Raw genomic sequence first — 19,061 nt, 5'->3', positions numbered from 1 at the left:
TTGTGAAATAATTATAGGCTCGGTCGTATAAATTATTAGAAATATTTATTAATTAATATAGTAAGCGACGGTGAGACTGGGTTTGGAGAGTGAAATAGGATGTTGTATATGCGATGAAGATTAAAACGAGAGTGTAAGTGCAGCTGTGCGGAAGGCGAAATTATTAGCGTAGTACAGAAGGCAGACGTTAAGAAAGAGCGCCAAACTTATGTAGCGCGTAAGCTTCTTCAGCGATATGCAAAGGCAAAGCAAATATCAAGCGATAGATTTAGTTGCCTTGCATAACCAAACACTATCCTATAATGATACGAAGGGGAGCATACAGTGGATAAGTGCCAATTATAAAACAATTAGACAGTTGCTATTCGCTGCTAAGGTCGATAACCTCCGCTCGGTTCTTATTGCGGAAGATAGTGTAGTTGGCCGTAAAGATTCACGAACACTCGAGCAGCGATTCCCCTCTTATATTGATGTCCATGCTCTCCCACAGGGTATGATGCGCGTTGGCATAGCACACTAGATTATTCTATCGTCGTTCGCTTTCGTAGATGACCTCCCTTTGCGCATGAACAAGGGCTTTGATGAATTCAGATGATGGATTTTTTTATCCGCATTAATTCTTGTTCAGATTCCGTGGCCAGCGGTTCCAGATCCGCCGTCTTGTCTTTTCGTTGTCTTTGTCATGTGTCATGGCGACACGTAGAGAGAAGTGCTACTTACCGTGCCCGGTGACGCCTTCCACAAACATTTGAGCTGATCTCCCAGCCCGGATTGAATCTGTTACGTCCATATATTTTGTATGGTGGTAAGTTAATTATATAAATATGAGAACCACCCCTTAGCGTTTTATTTTTGACCGCTAAGACCACCTATTGCTATCGTCCTGGACCTAAAGGGCAAAAGTACCCAGAGAATGCTCAGTTCTCCAAACTTAGCTAAACAGATATTTGCTTATCACCTAGTATTTGATAATTTATTTCGCACATATGTAAGTAAGTAAATTATAAAACGACTGTATAGTTTGACGCACAGAGAATACATATTTTGTTTATTTTGTAGTTAGTTATAATGCAAATATTAAAATAGCTTTACAATCTCTTACATTTTTTGTAGCGTAAATTAATTTTATTTGTCACTATACTCTGTTGCTCCATTTGATGATTCGTAATCTTCTTCAGTAGAAACACTACGGTCCGAATGAAATCGAGAGCTCTTGCTAACATCTATGTATTTGTTAAAGCCGATGCATTTTCGACACAGTTTGTTATTTTGTGGGAAAGAACTGTTGGTAGCAATACATGCTTTTCCACACCCTATACATTCGACTTGAGGCTCACCTGCAACCATAAATAAAATACATAGGCTTAATGTGTATCAAAAATATTGTAATATTAAATAATTAATCAACTGATAATGTAAGCTCCAGCAGTCCAACTCAAGTCTATCAAATATATTTTTAAAAAATTAATTTTTTTTTCAACTTTGCTGTTTATTAGTTTTTTTTTTTTGCTATTGCAATATAACTTTTCTAAAGTTAAAGCCCGTTTATTTATCGCTGAAAGTCATTAACAAAAGTTTGAAGCATCTCCAAATTTGGATTCAAAAATGAGCAAAATATATAAATATGCTTTCATTTAAGCTACAAGCAATAAATAACAAAAAACTTAATAGTTTTCTGCTTATTAAATTATTAACAAAAGTTACAGTTATCTTTAAAAATTTAACAAAAATAACGCATTTTTTTATAAATGGTAGCATGGTAGACTAAGTACACCGAAAAATAAAATCTCTATAGCTCTTGTGTCACCGACGGTTTTGTAGCACAGTTTAACAGTTTAAGCCAAAATTACAATAATACATTCATATATCATATTTTTAGAGTTGCCGTGTAACTACTATGTGATGCGTTAAAAATTAAATGCTTAAATGATCTGTAACACCTCGAATTCCTCGTAAAAATGGAGTTTTGTCAAAATTTCTAGATTTAGGCAAAGATTAAAGAATAATATGAGTATACTTGCTCAGTGATAATATATAACACTGACCTGCAAGGGTTTTGCGAATAGCATGCAAATTTTCCATAACTTCACGTTTTCGAAACAAAAAACGATTTTAGCCATTTTTGGCCAACGGATTGAAGTCAAATTCAAACGGAAGTAATTTCAGTGTACCCCTAATATTTATATAATGTTATAAAATGTTGGTTTTTTATATCACACACTAAAAATCCTTTCATCTTTTAACTTATTTTATACATAATTTATATGATATTACAAACAAAAATGCTTTAAAATTTAATGCAAACATTTTGACAATACAAAATTATGAAATATGTACATATCATAGAACGGCATGAGTGTACCCACCCCTAAAATCACCATGTTACTTACATGGTGTTACCCACACAAGCAGCCGAATTTGCGGCTGTTGTTACGCGACAATTTTTTATAAGCCTTTACAAGCCTTTTGCGTGGGTAAGTCAAAAAGGCTCGAAAATTAATGTGAAGAAACACAAAAAAAGGTCATAGAATTTTTTGCTTGCCTAATATGCGCGACTCTTTCGCTACCTGCTGTTGCGTCGGCGCGGCTGCCAGAGCAGACAGCAAGCGAGATTTCTCGTTTATTCTTATATTCCTGCCGATGGTATTTTGTAAGCGCGCACATTTTCATTTGCCCTTATTTTTCGGCACTTGCAAGTACCCAGGCTTGTCTTGTGTATATGAGTAAAAGACTTATGCCTCTGTTTTGCTTGCGCGCGTATTTACCCACACCCATGATTTGCGAATGCCACCATGGTGTCAAAAAAGTTCCACCCCTGCCGTTCTCTGGTACATACATATATACATATAACTTTGTTGGCGCAGTAAAAATGCAATGTACATATGTACATATGTATTAGTTGATTCATATGCTATAGAGAAGTTTAAGTCAAATTAAAAGAGATTTTAAAAAAGGTGTTCGATTTGAAAAATATGAATTAAATCTGATCTAATGTTTATTGTACAATAGCGAGAAAAACATTTTTCTTTATTTAATGGTATTAAAAAGTTAACAGGCTTAAAGATTGAATCGATACGAAACACAGACAATCAATTGATTACATATTGTAAATGTTTTTCTTGCTTACCATCATGAGTTTTCATATGCGCCCTTAAATTACAGGCCAACGCAAATCTCTTTTTGCAAAGTTCACATCCATGTGGTTTATTTCCTGTTGAGTGTTATTAAATATTCATTACTAAAGTCGTGTAAAAATCGTAACCATTTAAAATAAAGCTTACCACTATGCAAGAATAAATGATTTTTTAAATTTGTTTGCTTTGAAAAACCGCGAAAGCAAATAGAGCATTTAAAAGGCCATGATCCACTATGAACGTATTTGTGTGATTTTAAGTCTCCAGGAGTTGGGAAAGATTTCGCGCATAAGTTGCATTTATGTGGTTTTTCCTTATTAAAATAAGAGGTAAAAGAATTTATGTTTATATGTTGTTTTAAAAAAATTGGTTTGAAAATCGAAAAAAAACATCGCCCACAATATCTACCAGAAAATTTCACATACATCTTACACAAGTTTTATCATGTGCTCTACGGAACTTTTATAAAAATGTTAAACTGCATAAGAATGCCAATTCCAACACATACAATTTACTATGAGTAAAATACAAAAATGAAGAGGATTAAATAATAATGTATTTAAGAAAATTAAAATTAAATTAAATTAGCTCAGATTTTAATGTACATATGTGAATGATTTTATCAGGGAAATGCCGATTATTATTTTTTTTTAATTGCGAGCATACTTAATAATTTCTAGCTAAGGCCGTACGTATAATAAAAACAAAATTACCTTAATATGAGTCATTCTATGGTAATAAAGGTTACTGCTCGCGGTAAACCTTTTCCCACACACTTGGCATTCGTGAGGCTTTTCTCCGGAATGGATCCTTCTACATATTTAATAAAATTATATAATTAATTTAAAAGATAATTATGATTAATTAAAAAAAAGTATTTTACGTAAGTTAACATTTTTATTGCATTGATTAAATATAAATATTAAGATATAAAGGATAAAACCTACCTATGTGTATTAAGTGAACTGGAAGTGCTAAATCCTTTACCGCATACCAAACACACATGCGGCTTCTCACCTACGAAAATAAAATTTTAAAGTACTGAACAATGCTACAAATTTAACAAAAGCGATATTGAAATATAGACAGTCATTCATATAATATATTGAATACGAGATAAAGTCTCAATGTTTTTTTTCATTTATCTTATAAATGAATGCAAGCCCACAGTCTAGATTATTAATGTCAATTAAAATCAGGTGAATTCAACATTCACTATCTAATGAGACGCAAGCATACAGATATCAAAGAATAATGTGAAATAAAATATATATATTTAACAAATGGTATTGCTTTTTAATTTTTTATTTTATATGTTTTGCTTTATTCATGGAACCAATTATTTTATATGATACTAAACATATTGTTCACAGATATCATAAACAACTAGTTTGTTTGGACTTGAATGACTGTAAGCACTAAGCATGTTGTATGCTTAGTGCTGTAAGACAGGGGCGACCAAATGCTTGCATAGGAAAGAGCAAATCACCAATACACTAATTCGAAAACACTAACACAAGTAAGGATGCTGTTAACTCAATTTTATTTCATACACTGAAAAGAATTACTTGTCCAAAGTTTGCGCAGGCAATGATAATTTCGTATGGCCAGTGCAAGCTGTTTTCATTTTTTTTAAGTGCACGCATTTCGTCAAAGCAACAACAACAAACACATAAAAGTGTTGTTGCCACGCTCGCGCAGTCGAGACAAGGCAATAACAAACACATGAAAGTGTTGTCGCTTTCGCTCGCACAGGCGAGACAAAAAAAAATTCGAAAAATTGTTTGTGTAATTTGCATTGGCTTATGGAAGGAGCGGGTATATGTATATACACGCATTTGCTCTTCCTACACTGAAGAGCAATTACAAAAACAAATGAACACACTGAGCATAGGGCTTGGACGCCCCTGCTGTAAGAGATATGACCTTAATAGTTCATATGTATTACTTAGAATCGTTGTTTTAATCTTATACATTAAACCTGCATTAGACTATCTAACTGAACAGTATCGAATGCTTGATATTTCTGATGTTGAACGGTGGAACAGCTTAAGTGTTTCATTTTTTCAGTAAAGCTGATAGAAATTTATCTATCCGAGTTTTTATATTAAAGGTTGATGCGTCGAAGGAGTGGTGTAATTAATATGACAGCTCAGTAATCATTTTTGGTAAATCGTTAATTTTTGTTGATATTGACGATTTCATTAGTTGGTACTTAAAAGTTGGTATCTAAACGCTTTTGTGACAGGTTGGTTGGAACATATATCTTTAAAATATGAGCGGCAACTGTGTTTGATATATATTTATCGCTGCTATTGCTATCACAGTCGCCTAGTGTGTTTTTTATAGGCCTCTCGGTTTTACTAAGTTCATAATTTAATGTATTAACAAAATTGTCGATTTTAGCTTAAAAGTTGAAGTGATGATTTAGTCTGATCTAATCTACGCTTTCTGAATGCCTACTTTGAGACAAATTTGAATTCAGCGCCTCTAAAGTTCGAGGGATATTTTAAAATACAATTAGTTCGGGTTATTTCTTGGGGTCTGCCGGAAGAAGCATGGTTGAACTTGTTGCCAGCTTTTATAATTAAGGAGCTCGCGCTTCACATAATATACGTGGCTAAGGTTACTAAATAACTCTATTTGCCCCTGGTTATATATTTGGCGTCGTATTTTTGTTTGTAATGTTTTATTTGTTTGTAAATGTGTATCTGAAAGTAAGTACAATAAATAACACTGCTTTAAAGTTGCTGTGCTGATGACCCTGGGATTGATAGTAGGGCTATAAAAATTGATTTCTGACAAATCGAATCAATTACAAAAACCGTTATCATAGCAAAACTAATTGAGAGAGCACTGAGACAAAGAACTTGCCCACCGCTGATCCAAACTATTGAATTTCTATTTCCATTTATTTGGGGTTTCTAAAGCATTCGCTCAGTCTTACACCTAAACGGAAACGTCCAGGACGGTACGGGCTAAAAAAGTGCATTGAACACTATCGACTGCTGCCGTCAGCAAACAACTATCTCCAAGCCATCCCAATAAGCACATCTCGTGGCAGAACAAACCTTGCGTTCATGTACTGTTCTCTCTCTGTTCAGAATTCATGAAGACCGGTTTATCGCGGCCGGTAACTACAATTGGCTCCTGCCTGATTAATCCAAAAGGAAAATAGCCCAGATATTCTGTCCCTGGGTACCCCTACATAATGGCCAGGAGATCAAATAGGGAAGGCAGACCTGATTGATTTAGCTATAGCAAGAAAAGTCCTTAAATGTTTAGTGAAAATTAAGTCACTGGGCGACTTTTCATCAGATCCCTCTACTCACCGAACAGTAAGCTAAGCTGACTCTCGGTCCCCCACTGATATAGTTGGGCCAATTGAGGAGATTCTTCCGCATATCCATTATCCACAGAAATGAAAAAATATTTATTATTGTAACGATACTCAAGCCAGGCAAAGACAAAACACAGCCAACATCACACAAACCGATAAACTTTTTATCAAAACTTTACTCTTACTGGAAAAGTAAGCCAAAACAAAAAAGCCAAAAACACTTTTCCAGTGTTAATGCAAAACCGCCTTCTTTAATAGTCACAAAATGTTAACTCCGTTGAAGCGTACTAGATCCAATCTAATATATCCACTAATACTACTAATACAGTGGACATTCCCACCTCATCGTTTGCTGATGATACATATTACAATCAATGAAAGCAAAGAACAAGAAAATCGAATCTGAAAAGATACAAATGCAGCTGAAAACGAACAGCGTAAGCTGGCTCATCAATTCTCGCCTAAGCGTAGAAACCAAGTATTTAATTTGCAACACCATAATCAAAGCGATTTGAACATACGGCTCAGAACAATGGGTTATGCCAGCAGCAATCCCTTACATCATCATCATCATCCCTTACCATTGAGCTCTCGAGCAAAAGGCAGACAATAAAGCGGCCCATCCACAGTAGAGCATGTTGGCCGAGCTGCTCGTCGAGCTAATATTTCATTTGCCACTAACTAGTGCCAACATTGCTTGCCAACAAAGCAAGGCCGAGCTAAAATTTCATTTGCCACTAACTAGTGGCAACACAATATTTGGAGTCGAGCATTCCCACTAACGATGAAATATCGTCGAGCTCAACATGCTCGACCAACATGCTCTACTGTAGATGGGCCGCTTAAAGCAAGACTGATCATCCCAACATTCTAGATAGAGAGTTAATCCAAAAACGACTACGATGCAACGATATAAAAGTACGTAGAATAAAATAATTTTCTGTAGTTAGGTAATAGAGCCATAGATCTAAATATTTATTGACAGTCTCCCATAAAAGAAAATTAGGAAATTAAAAAAAAAATCGGATGGTGTTGAACTACTCCCCCAGATTAGCAAAAGCTTACAAATTTCTCGGTAGTTTTTAAGTCCAATACATTTTCTAATTTTTAATAGAAAATCGTAGGTGACACAAAATGTTTTAAAATATATTTCTTATTTTTGCTATATTTTTAAAGATTTTGACTTTTGTATTTATTTAAAAAAGCGTAAAATAAAATAATTGAATTTTTTGATATATCGCTTGGAGCTTAAACAAAAATATATATAAATATTTTGCACGACAAAAAGTATTCAGTTGAATGACAGCCCTGTTAGGGTATCAGCGTTTTCGACTTTTGTTCATTTGTTTGTGAATAGTAAATCGCAATTACTTAAGTATGTAATACAAAATTGAAAATAGAGATTACTCATGTTGGTAGATGGATAGATCTGGGCTTCTTGACCATTAAGCTGAATTTTCTAAGACATTTTGTTTGATTGAAAATCATGAAATAAAATATTTTGTATATTAAAATGTATTATTCAATCATGATAAAAATTTAATGATCTATCTAAAACAATACCTTGTATGCATGCATTATAAGCATTATATGGACATTGACAAATCTCTGACCCAAGTGGTAGAGATTTTCATCATATATCTGATATCTAGTTAAGATAGATTTTAGATTGGTTTAAAATTCTGTCAGCCCTGCATCACTAAGAATACAACATATGCTTAGTGCCGGCATATAACTTTTTATACATTTTGATGAACATGTTCTAAAAACATAAAAGTGGCATACAAATCATTAGTGATATAGAATTTTGCTAAAAGTGTTTCCGCGGGAATGGTTTGTAGCACAACGGAGTTTCCATGGCACCTAAAATTTGCAACTATAACTTTTAACTTACCTGTGTGGGTTCTCATATGCCTTTTGAGCAAGCTAGGCCTGTCAAATGCCTTTCTACAGACTTCACATGGTAATAACGATTTTTCACTTCGTCCATAGTTTTTTTTTGAGTCAAACTGATATAAATTAGTATTAACATTATTTTCCGCAGTTTTGTTTTTTAAATTACTATCCCTATAATGCTCAACTGAACACGTCAAAAAATTATCATTTGTGTTGTCGTTAAGCGATAATAATGAACTTGAGGAGTCACTTAATATAGACTTTTGTTCGTCATCACTAGTTGGCGGAGATAGCGGCAGATTTGATATTTTGTGCGTTAAGGTTAATGATAAGTCAAGTGGAGTTTCTGGAAAATATATGTAAATAACAAATCAAAAATATTTTGTTTCAAATGTGTTACCTTGAAGAATAGTGTCCATAGCTTGTCTATATAATGTTGAGCGCAGCGCATAAATTATATTCTCTTCCGGGCGTTCGGGTAGGAAATACACAATTAGTTCGTCATATATCCTAATTGGACCTATCGTCTCATATAGTGGATCTCCTTTGACCATCGTACAAATTAAATTCACGCTCGAGTCAAATGAATCAGCAATTCGAAGGAATCTTATCCAATTACAGTGGCTTATCTTTTTTTCAGAGGTATATGAAATCTCATGGTATAAGCCATATCGATATCTTATCTGAAAGGATTTTTGAAAAAAAAAAACTTTTATGACTTGTTTGTTTCAAAGATAAGATTTTGTCACACACCGTATAGTTTTTAAGGAGTGCGTAAGGACCTAACAGACAACAAAATGTCTGCAGATATACAATATTTTTTACGTAAGGTACTTATTACTTATTTAAATTTTCGTAAAACCTGAGTTTTCCAATCATCTTACATTGCTTGGCAACATTATCATTTGGTTCGAGTAAAACCACAAAATGAGATCGACAGGAAAGATTTAAAATGTATTTTTATTTTCGTAATTTATAATAGACTATCTTGTATTATTTTAAGACGCAGCGGAAGAACGCGTAGCAGACCCCATATAATTCTTAATCATGCAGACCAGTTCGATATAGCTTAGTCTGTCTGTATGAACACCAATTTACGCAACTATAAGAGCAGAATCACAAAACTCAGACACGCATGTACTCTGCTAACATACAAATGTTATAACTTAATCAGGCATTGATTTATTTATTGATTTTATTTTTGGTGCATCAAACAATAAGAGTTACTCTAAGAGCGCGGCATCGAAAAAACCCTGCCGTAAAAAACGTTATCGGACTAGGTGGCACTACCTGATATTGCATACACAATCATATATATTTTATAGGGTCTCCTTCTGCTGCTCCATTCATTTACAACTTACTTGATACTCTTTTCGACTTTTTATTAAAATAATGTCAAAGTGTATAAAAATGTATCGCATAAAAGCGAAATCATTATGATAATTATCAGACTCACTTTAATTTCGTGACTGTAATTGTTTATAATTTTAAAATTATTTTTATATTATTCAAGTATGCAAACGTGGTATTTCCCGTCGACCCACAATGATACCTACAGATGAAATGTGAATTTCAATAAAATTACGCATACTTTCAATGTGCGGCAATGTTTGACGTTTCCTGAAAAGCTCATATTGTACTTATATGTATGTGTAAGAGGGTGAGGACGATGCTGAGTTGATCCCAAAATGCAAGAGTAGAACCATTAAGCATACATGCTTAGTGATAAAACGTAAGACAAGTGTTTGAAGCATAGCAAAGAAACTGTGCTTATATGTGTAATATGTGTTGATAGATTTAATTATTTTAGTTAGTATACATAACGTACAACAAAGGAAAAATTAATGTAAACAAACTCTTTAACTTTTTTGTCAACCAACAAAATAATAATATACAAACATCATAAAATAAATATTTTTCGTAATTTTTTGTGCTGAAAACAAATAGTACTAAATTAAATGACATTTTTAATGGACATGATGTAAATGGTGTAAAATAGCAAAATAGGAACAAAGCTACACTTTGACATTTATGTCCTTGAGGCAAACCCCACAAAGTATATATACTCTTGATCTGCGAGACAAACTGAGTCGATATAGCCTTGTCCGTTTGACCGTCTGAATGTTTGAGCGACTGTATCAAACAAAATTTTTATGTAGGTGTCCTTATATTTATATATATAATTTATTATTTTTTATTTCCTCCCACCTCCCCAGCAAATCGAAAAAATCGATATTATCCAATAAAAAAATCTAAAAAAAAATCAGAAAAACGCATGGTCATGTTGTTGATTGATGCCGAGCATTTCAGAAAGTTCGGGTAAATAACATTGGGATGCGATTTTGCGATTTTGCTGACGCGCCGTAAAACGCGTCTGCGTGTGTTTGCTGCGATGTTGAAGTTAAAGTGTATATAAAAGTTGGTTGCTCCCAACTTTCATTTGTCCATAATAAAACTGTTATCTATTCGGTTATCGGCTTTAGGTTTCTAAGGATCCTTACCAGTTCAATAGTTTTGTAAATTCTAAGCGCAAGTCATTATCAATAGGAACGGCCCTCAAACTTACGGGAAAACCTACAGGTGTTTTTCAAAATTGTCTAAACTCTTTGAAATAATTATTAGTTCTCAACTAATACATTTCTGTAGTTCAATTGTCTCACCTTATTAACCTTTGTGAAACATAAGTCTACCACCACTAATCTACTAGAACTGAAAATTTAGTATTCAAGTCGGCTGTTTCCAAGTCAATAGTATTTGTGACATCTGATGTTCCTCAGGGTAGTCTTCTTCGACCGTTATTCTGTTTATCGATGACCTTTCCTCATGATCGTTTAGAGACATGTCATGTTGTACTAAACTAAAGACAGATCTGGAACGCTTTTTCTAAAAATTTAACTTAATTTTAAACTAAACATAAGTTATGTTTTTCTATGGACACTTCCCTCAGATCGTTAACATTAGATCTGTTAAAAAAAATGTTAATATCTACTTTGCGATGGTTTAAATGGGATTCAGGTGTTGATCGACCAACTTACAATAGTAGACGTACATACATCTGATTATGTGAGGCGTCATGTTTATGATTAAATTATTGAAGATTCCTCATTCTTTGTCGAGTTGAACTTAATTTCTTAATACCTGATAGGTAAACTCGCAATTTTGGTACTATATCTCTTCATGCATACACAACTAATTATTCATAGTATGCTCCACCGTAAACTCTTTTACCATCGACTGTTCATAATTGACAAATAAAAAAAATAAAAATTTGTTATTTTATTTATATAATGAAACTATAATTATATGTTATTTCAAAATTTATATTGAGATCCCAAAATTTCAATGCAAATACTTTCTGGACTTACATTTATTTTCGCAAACAGCACTTCAAGAAATGATAATTAGTAAGATTGTGTTCTTTTTATATGAATAGACAAAAGTAATTGTAACAAATTTAACTCAGAAGCATTAATAAATTATTTTAATGTAAATTTAATCACCGTGAATGTGTTTTAAATAACTTTTATATTTTGGAAAAAAGTTTAATAATAATTTCACCATTTGATTTGTATTTAGTGTAAACAATTGAATTGAATGATACATTTAATTTGGTCGCATTGCTTAGGAGCTCGTATGAATACAAAAACGTTAGGAATGCTATGGGTAATAATGGGGTGATCACTCTCCCATGACGTTGGGAACTTTGAAGACACTAGTAAAATGTTCTCACAGTTTTCTTTAATGCTTCAGCAATTATTTAATGGACGGATGGGAAAATAAACTAAGGGCTGTAACAATCTTACATACATATGAAGCTCAAGATGTATTTATCCAAAAAAAAAAACCTGCAGTAACGAAGCATGAACAACGCACACACACTATGGGAAATAAACTGTCTTATGAGCACAGTAAAATAATCCAAGAATGTCTTGGAACTAGATACATAAGTATATAAGTACAAAATAAACTTGTGAGTATGTTAAGCATTCAAAACCGTTTTACCAAATAAAAATTCTCTGTCATCATAAGACTGTAATCTTTTTTTGTGTCGTTAAATATTTTTTGTTATATTATTGAAGAAAAAATTGTAATTCACTCTTAGATTTTAATGTCAAAATTTAGTATTCAGCGCGCATAATAAACGAACCATATAGACGATGTGGTCTATTATTATTATAAATAACTAAGGACGTAAGTTAAGTCACACAAAACAGGACCTAAGATAGATATTGAAAAACCTTGCAACATAATAAAAATGCATATATGAAAATAATATGCTTAAGCTTCTACAATTATGCATTTTAAATAAAGATATAATCGACTCAAAAGTATATACTCTCTCATAATGTTTTGTTCTTTACGATCATCGTATATTTATACAAACTTTAATTGAAAAAACTTAGCTCTTTTTTTTAATGATTATTATTATCGACAAACATTATTATCTTAGATTTTTAATAATTCAAATTATTTTTACATAGTTAAACAGAACAAATACTTATTCAATATTGTTTAAGTAAAGTTAAAGAAATTGAATATAAATGTCACTTACGTCGTTATCGTCAGGATAATTTAAATTCTCAATTTTATCGGTACGAATTGTACCCTGAAAAGGATAAAATATAGATCCTTTTTTAATACTAACTGTCGCGCATACAGTTAATAAGAGTTCTGTATTGGTAGCCGCCTTAGTTGACTTTATAAGAGCAAACTCCTTTGGAATTAAAACACACGATTCCATGTTTATTTGTATTTCACCGTAAATATATTTAAATAACTTTTTAACTTAGAAATGTAACTGAATTTGAATATTGATATTTGATTTCACAGGTGACTCTGCACACCCATTTCTTTCAATGCTCAACAAATACTGTGTGATCAGGATCGCTTGAATCGGCCATGACCTTCTGAGAGGAAAACTCCAAGCACTTGAAATACTAATACAACAGTCAACATTCGCACACGACTACTCACATACATACGAAGGTAAACTAAAATACGAAATAAAGAAACAAGTCGTCTTGTGGACAAGACCAGCAGGCATCCCGCAGTAAAATTAAGAGCCGGGCTCATTTAACTCAATGCTCCACTACGTTACCGAAACAAGATCAACATTACACAACGCTACGGCTATCAATTGATCTCAAACAAACTCGTCTTGAACACTCTGGCACGAGCAAGAGCACCTGTGCATAGACCGCCAAGCATAATACTCGATTCGTCTTTGTATGTATGTATATACATACATATACCCATACATATAAAATTCAATGTGCAACTCGGCTAACTACTTGGCTTTTCGTTGTAGGACATCTGCATCTACTTATGCATACATGTGTATATACATGCGACTAAAAGCCCTGTCGCCCTCAAAATCCTCGACGGTATCGCTGAACTCTTCTTCTGACCGCTTCTGGTATTGCTGTCTCCCTCTTGCCAATGTACAAAAATTCTGCCGCTAGCGACTGCGATGCACATAAATTCTGCCGCTACCGACTGCGAAGATTTGTGAGCGGCAATAAGAAGCAAACAGCAACAGAAGAAAAAAGAGCAAGAGGTTCAAGAGCAAAATAATTTAACATATAGAAATTTGTATACCCTTTAATTCTTTACGTTCACTCAAATGTACGTTTAAGGGATAATTAATTAGTTTTTAATAAATTTCTTTAAACTATAGTTATTAACCAATTATATGTTGTTTTTTATATAATAAACAAAAATATTTGTTTATTGTATAACATTACATATTTACTTCATATAGTCGGAAATGCCGTGCAATACCCATTCTATATGCAGATTGTCGCGCGCTTGACGCGAATAGGCAATAGAAAAAGGATTAACGAAACCTACATTTGTATGTGTTGCTGTTTTTGTTTTCATTTTCGACGCGCGTTGCTTTGTCTGAAAAATGTTCTCATTTGATTTTTGTGTGTCCGAGAAGCAAACGCGTTTTAAAATTGTGAAATTACAAGTGATTAACTTTATCAATAATCTAAAGTTCAGGTAAGTAAATTAAAGTAAAGATTAATGGAATTGTGATACTTCAAGTAAGTAAGCGATTTAATGTAATTTGCTTGTACTAATATTTGTTCTTTATTTACAGTGGTCATAGCCCTAGTCGATGCGAGCCAGCAAGCGGAGAAGTCACTGCGGAAGTCACAAAATATAAAATACTGAACTAATTAAGTTAGCAAATAAGTTCAATTTAATTGATTTTTCTTAATTCTGAATAAAAATTTTCATATATATGCTTATTTTTTACTGTATTTATTTATTATTTTTCAAAAATGAAATTCCTATTGGAATCCCTGTGGATTTCCTATAGAAAAATCCCCCTGGATTCATCGTGGAATTGTTGTTTCGTATTGAAAAATCCCCCAGGATGCATCGAGGAAACAGTGTGGATTCGTATTGAAAAATCCCCCAGGATGCATCGAGGAAACACTGCGGAAAACATCCCCGAGGAGGGCCCTAGGAAATGGCTGTGCAAAAATCCTCGGGGATTCTTACGAGGAATCCTCGAGGAGTCGGGGATTGATCCCTGATGATTCCTCGAGAAATCCTCTGTGAGTCGGGCGAACGCAGGTATAAAGCATGTATGTATGTGTAAGTTTGTTTACATGTGTGCTGCATGCATTAACAGGTAGCAACTTGACTTTTTGTCCAGGCGTCCCGTCCATCACCTGTTGCAATCTTAGGCGAAACGGCAGCTTGTTATCGTAACTCTTCAGCTTCCTTAGTTTTTGTGTTAGTATGCGTTTCATAATTTTACTCTTCTTGAGTTCACATAGTTGTTGGTATTTGTCTATGATGCGGACAGCGACTTGAATGAAATTTCACATTGAGTACTTTTTACTCAAGACCATTGACAGAACCCCTTTACACTCGGCCTACTTCCCATTCCTGCCTCCCTCTCTTTTCATGTTAATATGAGTCTGTCTCTTTTTATTTATCTGCCCATCCTACACTGCCTCGTTACACAAAATTATGCACTGAGATAAACTCAATTGAATACATTCACATCTGGGTGAAACAGGTGTAGCAACTACTACTTCCATTCATAACTAATTCGACTCAAATTTCTAGTGAAGATCCGGTTTCTTAAGGTTGAGACCATATGAGCAAGAATTTTTGCTGGTAATTGTATCGGCGTCTCTGTCTTTAGTTTAAGTGAGTTACTGCGACACACCCTTTTCTCTGTCCAGTAGCTGAGCCTCAAAATGTGCTAAAAAGTTATTGCAAGCAACTAGTCGCCATTCCACTCAAATGTGAATATTCATATGTGTGTATAGATATATATACATACATACATATAAAATCCGCAGTTTTGTGCCTTATACGTATGATACTATATATGATACTTGTATCATACGATCGCATAAGCGAACAAAGTATCATATGTGCATACATATATTTAATTATATTATATAGATATATAGCGTTATTCTTTTTATATGATAATTAAATATATATATATAGGATACTGTTTATCCCGTTCGACAGCGTTCCAGTTCCATTTCTTTTTCCCAGAAAAACACATCGAGGCAGCCATGGAAAAAGTTACTTATTCAACAACTTTTACCTCAGTAGGCAATGCATACTAGGCATGTATGAAATTTTTTTTAGGTACTAGAGCTCTCTAAATTTTTATTTTCCGTCGGGCTCTCTATTCATACAATCCGTAATGCAAAATAAAAGAATTTCATAATTCCATTGCTTTTGGCGGGGATCAGATCGCGAAATTATGTTGCTCTAGCGGTGGTTTCATCTTGAATAGTTGCGACTCTGCGGGTGAACTGCTTATTCTGCCTTGAAATTACCCTTAAAAATGTAAATCACCGTAAAACACTAATTTCCAACATCGCCAAAAATAGAGCGATGGCCAAGATCCTACAGGTATGCTAAATTAATTGTTTTGAGATGAATGCACAACAAGGTCACTGGAGCTCTTCGAACTGTAATTTGCGAAGCAGTTTATAGACATTGATAATAATAAAGTTGCAGTGGTCACCTCGACCGGACATTACCGACAGTTTTCTGTCGATTTATTTGTTTTTCGTGTAATCATAATTGGCTGGGCGAACGAGCAATATTGGTGGCGAAAAATCAGTATATTGAGGATCTCAATGGGCCCATTTAGACAGTTGGTATTCTTAAAATCCGTCGACGCCGTTATGAACAAGGATGACAAAGTCAACTATCCCATTTCACTGGAATTGAATTGATTACCACCTCAGAATTTGCAGTCAAAAGGAGGATCAGTTGTCATCATGCTGCTTAACATCAATAAGCATTATTATACGATTTTAATTCATAGCAAAGCAATATTTTAATAGAAATAATTATTATTATATAATGTTTACAACGTTTATACATTAACATGCACATGCCCTTAAAATATATTTCAATATTTATTTATTTTATATTTATTCAATATAACCAATATACCTTGGAAGCGGTCAGCGGCTGAAAATATAAAAATTAAATTTTTGGGCATTGATGCTTGGGGTTGCGAGCAGAAGCACACACATATGCACAAGTATATGCAAATGTGACTTGATGCAACTGATCACTCGCACTCACGATCGCATATGAGTGCGCTGGCCACTAAAAAAAAGCGAAACTAAACCCAAAAACCTAAGGTTCAAGAGTAGAAATGAGGCCTGAAACATGAATTGCATTTGCCTACACAATCGCTTTCACAATTATGGACTTTAGGAAATCGACAAAAACTTCTGAAGTACACTTTTTAATACCACCATAATAGGTTTTACATTCTCTGATATCTAAGTTCTTATAAATACAGGCATATCATAGTAGACATATTCGTCGCCACTCCATGCCGCAGCCGATTTGTGCATTTTTTCAAGCGCCGCCGCCTCTGTATGAAACAATGACAAATAAAAGTTGGGCGCCACCAACTTTTTAATACACTTTGACTAGGGAATACACATGTGCAGCGAATGCACTCACAAGCACATACACACAAAACAGCTAACACGTCACAGCTCGTTTTCGCTGTACGTCAGCGCGACGCCTCCGCTGCTCGGCAGCGACGTTTGTATATTGAACCCCGCTGTCTATATTGAAATTTGAAATGTAAATAATTGCTAAGCAATTTTGTGATTTATTTTTAGATTTTTAAAGATTCTTTTACTGCCTTGTATCTTTTTTCCGAATTTCGGGGGAGGGAGAGGATATTAAAAAACATAAAATACAAAGCGTAGTGTCCTGGATATAGGCGCACCTACATACCAAATTTGGTTGCTCTAGCTCCTTATAGTTGCTGAGAAACACGCACTCATAAAGACGGACGACGGACAGACGGACATGCCTATATCGACTCAGTTTGTCTTGCTGATCAAGAATATATATACTTATGGGGTCTGCCACGCATCCTTCTCCCTGTTACATACATTTGCACAACTTCATGATACCCTTTATCCATTTTTTACAAAAATGTTAAAGTGTATAAAAATAGAAGTTTGGTAGACATAGCAGTTTGTTACTGTAAAAAGCTCGATTTCAACTAGATGGCACAGCGTTGTAGCGATGGTAGATAGTCGTGGGTGCCATAGAATTGTAATTTATAAATTATTAAATTTGAAAAAATTTAAGGAGGCAGTGAATATTCAGTCCGGCAATGGATATCCTTCGATACGCCTTTCCTCAGAGATTTTTTAGAATTGACCTAAGTCAACCGACTGCGCCGGCAGCGACGGTTGTATGGCGCGCTTCTTAATATATTTATATTATAATAAATAATATAATATATATATATATATATATATATATAAAATTTTTAATAAAAAAAAACTTATTTACCATAAACTTTAAATTTACCTATACTTTTAATGCAAATCGAACAGGTGTTAACGAACCCTGCAAAGCGATCGGCGTAGATAGCTAAGTCTGCTAATATTTTTAAAAAAGCACTTCGAATATGCTAAAGGTTTTATAAAATACAAAGCTCAGAAACTGACATTGCTAAAACGTTTTTATGTTATATAAAAAATATATGTGAACACTTTGTATAACATACCTAATAAGTATTACACATCCCAAAAGATATTTTATATTTGTGATCTTATTAAAAGTCAAACTAATAAAATGCTCCACATATTTTCTATGTTTATGTTTACATTGTTTAATAAAAACAATTTGAGTCATAATTTCACACATTTTATCAAAATTCATCAAAATCATGATTAACAAATTATTAATAAAATTTACATATTTAACCCTAAAAACATCGCTATATCAGACGAGAATAGATGTATTTTGTTTTACGTGTTAATATTGTATATAATCAAGTCCTTTTTACAGTTTAAACTTAAAAATCTTATGAATGTATTCTGATTTTAAAGTATTTGTATGTATGGCATGGCTGATTATCTTCTATGTATGTACAATTCCTAATATCGAAAATCAATTGCCAATGTCAATTTAGTGAAATTACTCTATGAAACATTACATAGTCTATTCAGAAATTTCAGCTATTAAAAGTACATATTATATACAAAAAAATTATCGATAGTGCTTTTCTTTGAAAGTGGGACGCAGAAAGCTGATTTACTAGAAAACATAACAACGATAATATTAGTGACGGCACACTGATGATTATAGTGTTGGTTCCATTCAAGCCCTTTATGCTGTTTAATCCAAAGCTATTGTTAGCATTGTATTCACCA

General features: G+C 33.6%; 1 protein-coding gene across 1 annotated transcript; it reads right to left on the bottom strand.

The window, feature by feature from the left end:
* Positions 1-3,814: 3,814 nt before the first annotated feature.
* Positions 3,815-8,977, bottom strand: LOC117134992 (oocyte zinc finger protein XlCOF8.4-like). Its single transcript, XM_033294701.1, has 4 exons — positions 8,771-8,977; positions 8,369-8,716; positions 4,082-4,151; positions 3,815-3,947 (listed from the first exon to the last, which is right to left on the bottom strand). The coding sequence occupies exons 1-4, from the start codon at positions 8,922-8,924 to the stop codon at positions 3,815-3,817; spliced, it is 705 nt and encodes a 234-aa protein (XP_033150592.1). The 5' UTR covers positions 8,925-8,977.
* Positions 8,978-19,061: the final 10,084 nt, after the last annotated feature.

Source organism: Drosophila busckii, unplaced genomic scaffold, assembly GCF_011750605.1.
Source record: "Drosophila busckii strain San Diego stock center, stock number 13000-0081.31 unplaced genomic scaffold, ASM1175060v1 chrUn_01, whole genome shotgun sequence".
In the NCBI taxonomy this organism is placed as follows: Eukaryota; Metazoa; Arthropoda; class Insecta; order Diptera; family Drosophilidae; genus Drosophila; species Drosophila busckii.
The sequence above is the reverse complement of the archived record's forward strand: the minus strand, read 5'-3'. Positions and strand labels throughout refer to the sequence as shown.